Source organism: Pinus tabuliformis, chromosome 2_1 (assembly GCF_031772625.1).
Source record: "Pinus tabuliformis cultivar Carrire ecotype Pingquan chromosome 2_1, CPIR1, whole genome shotgun sequence".
In the NCBI taxonomy this organism is placed as follows: domain Eukaryota; kingdom Viridiplantae; phylum Streptophyta; class Pinopsida; order Pinales; family Pinaceae; genus Pinus; species Pinus tabuliformis.
In genome coordinates this window covers 227067745-227077525 of record NC_142299.1, presented here as the reverse complement: position 1 = coordinate 227077525, position 9781 = coordinate 227067745, and the positions used below count along the sequence as shown (strand labels likewise).

At 37.9% G+C, this 9781-nt stretch overlaps 1 protein-coding gene across 1 annotated transcript; it reads right to left on the bottom strand.

The window, feature by feature from the left end:
• Positions 1-216: 216 nt before the first annotated feature.
• LOC149199555 (respiratory burst oxidase homolog protein C-like) lies at positions 217-8994 on the bottom strand. The gene is made up of 13 exons (XM_089402484.1): positions 7146-8994; positions 6752-6911; positions 5403-5451; positions 5191-5304; positions 4112-4540; positions 3563-3949; positions 3256-3351; positions 3035-3150; positions 2779-2881; positions 2005-2078; positions 1476-1905; positions 886-964; positions 217-691 (listed from the first exon to the last, which is right to left on the bottom strand). Exons 1-13 carry the CDS (start codon positions 7864-7866, stop codon positions 582-584), a joined length of 2868 nt encoding a protein of 955 aa, XP_089258610.1. The 5' UTR covers positions 7867-8994; the 3' UTR covers positions 217-581.
• Between the last annotated feature and the right edge of the window lie 787 nt (positions 8995-9781).

The window sequence follows — 9781 nt, the reverse complement described above, 5'->3', positions numbered from 1 at the left end:
TTGTTATTATAATATAAAATTCATTATATTTTAAGGAAAAAAATTGTATCATACTATAAAAAATATTATTGATTTGACAATTGAGTTATATTATTGATTTGACAATTGAGTTATGATAGATTTATCTATCGGAAAAATAATATAAAAAATATTATATTATTGTATATACATAATAAGCCTGAAAACTTGGCTTATTCCTAAATTCACCAGTCTAGGTAAAAAGTCAGTCTTATTTATAAGATATTTCAAGCTCTGGACATAACGGGTCCAATGGCGTTTCCAATTACATTTAGAAATTGCTCCCTGTCTAAAAGAATGAAAAATATAAGTATTACATGTATTGCTAAATATACACAAGGCCTTAGAAACCTAGACCTTATATAATAAGATTTCTTCCCTCAACGAGGCCTCCAAGAGATTCCCACAGGTCTCTCTCATCCCTGTCTCCGGTTGCTGCACTTACAAGCAACCCAAACACATGACAGAAGCGAAACTCTAGTCAACTTGCACTCTGCATGAAAGCCAAATGCTGGTTTCTTCATAAAAAAATTGTTCCATGAATAGAATTTTCATGTTTGATACTAGAAGTTCTCTTTGTGAAAGTCAAATCTTGTGCTGGTTTTGCGAGTGAAATCGAGTGCAAGCTGCTTCAATTCGTTGGTAAGAGCAGGAGCACCACAGTAGAATACCCCTGCACAAATACAGAAGGAGGCTTATTAAGCATTTTAATAAGTAAAACAATAGCTATAAACCTTGCATAAATCCCTCGTAATCTTGCATTTATTCACTTTTAGTTTTTTCTCATTCTCCATGTTTAATAGATCAGGGTCTACTATGGATCTATTCAATGAAGGAATTTACTGTGTTGTATTTCTGAAAACTTACCAACTCTTTCATCTTTGTGATTGACTGCAACTTTCTTGAACACGTTCCTCCAATTTGGTTTGGCAAAATGGGTTTTTACCTGCAAGATGTATGTATAATCATGGGCATCAAAATCACAATCCCCAAAGATTCTGAACATAATAAATTCATTCAATACATACTGCTTGAAACCTCTGACACAGATATGGATCGTTAACCGAAAGACCAAACTTGGGTATTAGCAAGGTACCCACTATCATTATACATATCAATAGCCAGAAAGACAAGACATGGTCACAGGCAAAGTACCCTTTATCATTATATGGATACTTGAAATCTCTCTCTGACACAGATATGGATCCTTAACCAAAAGACCAAACCTTGAGTCTGAGCAAGGTACCCACTATCATTATACAGATTGTTAGAAGAAGAGAACATGGTCGTAGGCTAAGTACCCTCTATAAACAGGGGTTATTCTACAACGTATCGACTATGGATCTTAACCAAAAGACAATACCAGGGCTTCACCAAAAGACTAAACTCAGTTCATCCCAAAGGTCATAAATTTTTCGATCAACTAGATTGTTAATAGAATTGTTCAGATTACTTACTCTTGTGCCTGATACAATGTCTACACCATGCTTTGCATGATTGAGAGCTTGAAGCATGGCAATCAATGCAGATCTAGCATCACCCTCCTCATAAACACTCGTGCAGTAGTTATGAAGCTCTATGATTCCTTTGTCATCAATCTCTGCCACTTCATTCATGACTCCCTTGAACCATTCAAATGAGCCCTGTTCTCTGGTAACCCAATAGAAATATGCACGGTTTGTGTTGAAGGTTTTCTTTTTATGTTTTGATCCGTTCTCCAGGTGATCACTTTCTTCATCTTTCAGTTTCATGTTGTTGACAAGGTCCTTCACAATGCTTATGAAGGGGGTAGCTCCAATGCCTAATCCAACGAGAAGAAGGACATCATATTTCCTGTAGTCTTGGGCTGGTGCCCCATATGGCCCATCGATCAGCAATCTTGGGAAACTGCATACATTAACAGATTTCAGAGACCCTTGGATTGAAAATTTCTGCACCAGAGATTATCAGAAAGGCACGGGAATGACATGGTAGTTCTAGCTTTACCTTGGATTGTTTTCTCCTTGCATGTAATCTGCTCTCAAGAGACCACTTTTACCACTTCTTGGAGGTTCACAAACCTGGTCATCACAAAACAAGTCTTAGATCAAAATACATCGAGATATGATGCATTCTACAATTTAGTATCAAAGAGATTGTAACATCCATCCCGAAAAACCAACCGGACTGGCCCAATGGAAAGAAAAAAAAAATACAGGAACAAAGGCAGCAATTAGAGAAGAGCAGATCCATGTAAGGTTTTCCCAATTATATATATATCACACCATCATAAACCCCTCTTAACTCTGGATTTTTTAAGCACCTAGAGATTTGTATCTCCATTGTTTTTTGATCTCTCGGTGGTTCATATATCCAGAGTTAACATGCATCTACAGTAGCCCAAACCTTTCTAAACATAGGTCTCATATGCACTTCAAAGGCTGTGAAGCTCAGTGACGCATATCTCCAATTCACAGAAATGATCTATTGGAACTGAAATATGTAACCTCCAGCTGTATATCAATAATCAGAACCAGGTTTAGTGGATCTGAGCTAAGGTCCATACTCAATACACCTAATGACAGTGTAGATTCAATGGACTGTTATATGGGTACAGGAACAGAGCCAATGGATCACCCCACCCTTGAAGGATCAAACAAACCCCACCCAATCCATAGTTGCACCTCTCTTCCCACTAGGTGCAATTGAATTTTGGATCTACCATCAGTTTTATTTGATTTAGAGAAGAAAATTTGAGGAACTTGGACAGATTTTGCATACCCGTGAAAATACATTTTTTAGCTCTCTGGTCCAGTCACCCAAAGTTCGAATATGGACACTCAAGAAATCATCTCCTGGAGCTGATGTTATTGAGAAGGGATGCCTGTAATACGATCCAAGTTAGTGGAAAAAACAAAACAATGGCTGTAATACCATCCTAGTTAATAGCAAAAAGAAAATCTTTATAAGATCCAAGTTCATACCAAAAAAAGAAGGAAAGAAAATATGTTGCATCTTAGTCGATGCAGATAGTTACCATTCAAAAGAGGAAACCGCAGGGCAATTGACAAACATGTACTGTCCACTCTTATACTTGAAACCTTGTGGTTTTGACACGTGAAGAGACAAAACATTGCCTGGATAGATGGCTACCTACACCAACAGAAATCATGTCTGTTAGTACACTGCCAACAACACTTTAATCAAAGACATGATTAATGGAAAGCCAAGATAGACAATAAGAATGATTAGTAATACCTTGAGGATTTTAACGGATTTGTAACCTGATCTGAAAGCTCTCAGAGTTCTTTCTCCACCATATAACAACACTGGAACTGCAAGGTACATCCATGTCTGCCAAATAAAGTGTATGTAAGGTGCTTATTTCAGTGATTACATCACGGGGTTGCTCCAGAGATTTGGGCCAAGGAAAATAATGTAAGGCCGTCTAACTGTTCTACTTATTGGATGTATTTTTGTTGTATATAGGTCCAAAAAGTTAAAACAACTAGACTACTCCCAAAAAAATGCCATAATTCAAGATTGGATTTGCTGGATTGCTCACCGTTTTCTTGTACCATTTGTGGCTGAGGTACAGATATATACCATGGACTATCAACAGCACATAGACGATTACGAATAAGTGGTGTGAATACCAGAAAGCATTGAATCCTGTAAGCCTTTTCAATGGTTTTGGAAGATTAAGTTTATTCCTTCTGAACCATGGAGTGGCCAGAACGAATGCAATTGCCATGAAGACCACCATCATAACACCTGTAACGCCCTCAACTCCTTTGACAAACCACCAGTAGTTGGGAGGCCTGTTATGTCCAAAGAACTGTTGCAAGGGCACATATTCCTCATTTGATGCATGGAGAAGACGGGGAAAATCACATGTTAAATGTGCTCCTGCATGAAGCCCCACTCCTATTGCTATTGCTACTGCAATTACCTGCTCAATTGCCCCCAGAAAAACAAGTTTAATGTACATTTCTTCATATCAAGGACGATCCCATACGTCCATTAGTATTTAGATTCTGCTAATGCTTTTCTTATTGATATCAGAACAAACATTTCATTTTGATAATGAAGGATTTGGGTCAGACAGACTGACCTTGTGGAAATTGAGATTGTCGTCAAATGGAACTGCTACACCAAGCTTGGTCTTATTGCGGAGCCATGTAATGGTATTTCTACAAACAGGAAGCAAAATCAATGCCATGTTAAATTTGAGTGTCTCTGCAGCTCCCTTAGCCGTGCACACGCAGTAACCCATCACATGGTATACTGCTCTGTGCCTGTATTGTATGAATTTCCATGTAAATAGCCCTGCAAGTATACAAAGCCATAGCAGAAGAACCCAGATGCGTTGCCAGTTGTCTTCAACAAAGAATTTTATTTTCTGCAACCACCTTTCAACTGGATTGTTTATCTTGGTGGGCGCCAGCTTCTGGCTTATCATTTGGCTCAAATTAACGCTGGTGTTCCCACGTTTTGCATTTTCATTTGGAACCTCCAGCAGCAACATCTCCAGATTTTGAATCTGAGAAATCACATAATATATATAGTTAGGACTAGCAAAACGTTTATAATTACGGCAGATACATCAAAACCCTGGTCCAATATACCCATTTAAACCCTGGTCTGATATGCACCAAGAGGTTGCTGGAGCTATCTAATCTTGTAGCAAATTTCCCTCTAGTAACCAGAATCCGAGATTACAGAGTTCCCATCGATCTGGAACTCTGATTGAACTTTTGACAATCTCAGTTGATTCAGAAAGGGCATTGTTCCACCATGCGTGGCTATTAGATCATGGTAAAAGTCTGCTCATGCCTGAAATTTCCACTGGATTCTTATCAAATTTCTGGCCAGAAAGAGGGTCCCTTTGCTACAAGATTAGCTCACTCCTGAGGTTGCCAAGCTCAAGATTGGATATCTTGTGTTTCAACATTTTAATCCTTGGCCATTTGTGTGAAGTCTAGATACTCAATCTTCATAACCGGCATACCAGAGACACGTTTAGATGCGTCTGGCTTCATAACCGGCATACCAGACTCGGGTTTAGATGGGTTTGGACTAGACTTGCATCCATAATCATTATATTCATTACACCCACTGCACCGTCTAGATTCATTACACAAGTACAGGCCAGAGAGTTCCATATCTGAGAATTGTTTTATAGAATTATACCTCAATGTATCCCAAATGATCAGGGTCTAGTTCTTCCATGATGAGTGCTGCATACTCTTCTGCTTGTTCTTTTAACTTGGAAAGCTTGTTTGCAGATGCACTGAGCATGATAACCTGCCAGAGAGGACCGTAATTAATTATTTTGTATAACAGAATTGAGAATCTACATCTGAAGATTTCAGGCGACAGCTAAAGCAAATAGAAACGCTCACCTCTTTAACTTCTTCTTCAGTGATACGGCCATCAGCATTCTTGTCGACCCTGCATACATTCAATTCGTTAGAAATTCTCGAAAGATATAATTGAATCAATAGAAATATCACACGATTTACAGCAATATAGAATCTGTGATGAGTAAAACACCCAATAACAGCTTTCTTCAATAATTATCTGCAACAATACTTACTCGACTAATTAGGTAAATCAGGATAAGATTGGAGATTAACTATGGGTATTGATAACAGTGATCCTAGATCCTAGGACCTCAATAAATAAAAGAACCTGATCAACTTTTTTTTCGTGTTTTACAGTAACTCTTCTTTGTTTTTGGCCCGAGGGGGGACTAGGAGCTCTATAAATAAACCAATAGGATCAGTCATTTTTTTTGGTATCTGTTTTTAACAGTAAGCCTCCATGCTCTCCTTTGTTTTTGGCCTGAGTAGGGGTATATCTCCCACGGAACCTAATAGATAAGGTTTGCAAATCTCAAGAAGAATGGGCAATTGCTAAGCTAAAAACTAACTTGCATGAGCTGAATAGCAAAACCGGCAGATGGATAGTTGGGAAAACTCCTTTGGGAGAAATAATCATTGCAACTTAACTCTTGGGACCTGTCACTACGAGGACCCCAAATTAAATCCCATAAGCACCACTTAGCTCCTGGAAAATTTCACTATGTGGATTCCCAAGTAGATGCCTTACGCACTGTCCACTAGAAATGGAACCTTATTTAAGACAGCACTACAGCTCAGCCAACAGTCTGACCAGATTCATAATTATTAGGCTCACAAAAATTCTTGGTCTCTGTCACTGCTTGTTTAGAAAAGTTAAAAACAGTAGACCTCTATGTCAGGTTAACGCTGATAAGGAAGTTAACAAGGCCAAACACAGGTCCCTTGGGCCACAATCTGGCTGTGGATCAGGTTTAGTACAACCAAACATGTATCAGGAATTCTGATCCTGCTTCAGCCAAAAATTAGACTGTGTCCGTAAAACAAAATTGAAAAGTATAACTGAATACAGCCTCAATTAGAGATTAAACAGCAACCATATCACCAATTTCCTCTCAACCTCAAAAGTTGGAGGAGGAGATTAACTAGGAAATCCCATTGCTTATTCTTTTCATGTTGCTTTTTAGTCCCATTGCTTATTCTTTTCATGTTGCTTTTTAAGTCCCCTTGCCCATTTTTGGTTACCAGTGCAGATTGATATATCGATTAAATTAATGTTCACCATGAGAGAACATTATCAGAAACTTCGAAGGGCTTATTCTTTGACTTCGTCTTTATCTGAAAATGACGTATAAATTCAGGAGATTAGAAAAACTTTTGAATCTACATACATGTCAAAAAATGTTTGAAGCCTAGAGTCAAAGCCCTGATCAGAAATCTGCTCCCAGAATTCCTTCAGTTCATCCTTTGTAATGCTTGGGCCAGATATGCCTCTCCTCCTTGCTAATGCATCAAAGAGTTCACCTGCAAACTCGTTGGAATCCTTCATCCCTACATGATCAAAGAGAATCAACAAACAATTCAGACACCTATAATCATGGAAACAATTTAATTCATTCAATTGAAATCCAATGGCATAACTACTCCATACTAGATATAATTTAGTGGTCATATGGATTGGTCCATAGATCCTCAGGTCTTCCTTGGATGCTAATAAAATTTCATTTGGTGTCGAAAAAAACCTATGGTGATGCGGAATGAGAACACCAGGCTCTCGACTCTTACCTATGCATTGCCCAAAGTGTGCCCGGGAAAGAGACCCGTCAACAGCGAGTTCATCAAACCTCTCCTCAACCTTATTCCAATCACCACCCCCTTTGGTCTTTGTAATGAATTTGAGACCCTGCAAGGCATAATGGGCTCCTGTTTTACTTCTATCCAGCCTTCCAGGATAGGGAACCCTCTTGGTGAATGATGTAAGGCGTTTGAGTTCTTGTGACACATGCTTGATCCTTGCAGAAGCATTTCTAATAACGGATGAGCCAAATGAACTCCTCTTCTCCAGATCCTTGGCTAATAAAGCTATCTCTGGATCCTCTTGATCCCCAGGACCAGCTGGCTTCACACTGTGGACTGCAATTGAATCATCCATCACATCCAATGTAATCTCCACATATCCTTCATCTCCACTATTGCTCTTGCTGCTAGTAGCCCCATCACCAGGTATGTTAAACCTGGCACTCCTCCTGCCTGGCCTCTTGTTCAGAGGACCGCTCAGAGGTCCACTGAAGGCAACCCTGTCGGAACTACCACCCAGAGGTCCACTGAAGGCAACCCTATCCCCTTGACCGCTCAGAGGTCCACTGAAGGCAACCCTATCCATATTACTGCTCAGAGGTCCACTGAAGGCAACTCTGTCCACATTCCCACCAGGTTCCTTCAAAATCCCATGAATCCCTGTCTCACCATGCTGATCTGCTGCATGGAAATCTGTATCCAAACCCATGACGAGCCTCCCAAATCCCAAATGAAAACTCTTACCTCTCCCTCCTCAATAGCCACAACCCAATAAACGCTTCTCAATACCCAAAAATCCAAATTCAGACAACAATGTCCTGTTGCTGACAACAAATTTTCCTCACTGGCCTTTATAGATCCCAAATGAAAACTATTACTTCTCCCTCCTCAATACTAACCACCCAATAAACACTTCTCAATACCCAAAATCCAAATGCTGACAACAATGTCCTGTTGCTGACAACAAAGTTTCCTCACTGGCATTTACAGATCCCAAATGAAAACTATTACCTCTCCCTCCTCAATACCCACCACCCAATAAACACTTCTTTATACCCAAAATCCAAATGCTGACAACAATGTCCTGTTGCTGACAACAAATTTTCCTCACTGGCCTTTACAGATCCCAATATGGCAGAACTCAACTCCTCCCTCCTAATTATGAACAACCATACTGGTTTTTGGTTTGTGGGTATAACAGAAACTTGCCCTGTTCCCCAGATTAGAAGATCTGCTTCTCTAGTACACCCAAGCATTTGGTGTGATTAGCATCCCCAGCTTAACATATATAATATGACGATTGGAGTATTGGGAATTGCATTGTGTGCGTTGATGAAATTAGAACGGCGGCAAAGTTGACGAATCCACTGGTTCTCAATAAAAAATATTACTCTCCTACACGCTACGCGTGGAAACTGTAAGCAAACTTCCCTTGTCCGAAAGATTCGAAAGCTCCAATGCCGGTAGGCCCAGTGGGCAAGCGTGGACTTTAATGGAAGGGGAACAGGTATATTCACAGGGAGCTAGAGGGTTAGGTGTGTATATACGTACAGAGTGTCATGGTGTTGAAAGAGTTTGGTGGGTCAAAACGCGTAGGGGCCGACCCAATAACGAAACGTGGGGGGGTGTACAGTGTGGATTGTTCTGTTACGCATTCATTCATTCATGATGACCTGCAACGTAATCAATCAACGCATGTTTCTTCCGCCTTCTGGAATTCTTGCGTTCAAGATGACAGGTACTGTAACAGCAACTGCTCCGGATTCTGGATGTGCGCCCCCGGTAATAGGCAAGCATCCATCGACTGGCAGCAGGATTTTGAACATTTTTCAGAGAATGTATCATTGAAATGTTCTTTAAGCCGTGTTTTCTTTTCACTTTTTTCCCTTTTTAATTAAGATGGTGCGTATACAATATTAAAATAAAATAATAAATAAAAATTTAATTAGCTACCAAAATTAAATTTAGAGTTTAATCTAATTATTTTACACATCAAAATAATGAAATTTTTTTTTTTTTTAAATGAAAATTATAATTTTTATATTATTAAATCTGACTTATTCATTTAATTTTTTCTATTCTATAGATAAAAAATTTTAAAAGCATTATTTCGAAATAAACATACTAATTAACCAAAGAAAAAAATATGACTAATCTATTTATATTTTTTTATTATAATTATAATCTTATATATATAATTTGATTAACTACCAAAATTAGATTTAAAGTCTAATTATAAAAATTATAATCAATAAAAATTATAATTTTTATTAAATATGGCTTATCATTTAATTTTTTCTATTCAATAAACAAAAAATTTAAAAGCACTATTTTGAAATAAACATGATTATCATATGAAAAACATATATATATATATTACAAATTATTTTAAATTATAATAATTTTAATTTATTTAGATTTTATAATATATATATTTCAAAATTTTAAGAAAAAAAGTTTATTTTTTAATTCTTTTTAAATATAAACCAGCATAGATTCATTTTAAGTTTGAGAGAGGGATCAAATTTTTTAAGATACAAACTTCTCTTAATATACAAATTAAGATACAAACCTCTCTTAAGATACAAACCTTTTTTTAGTGTAAAGTTTAAATCTCTAAGATT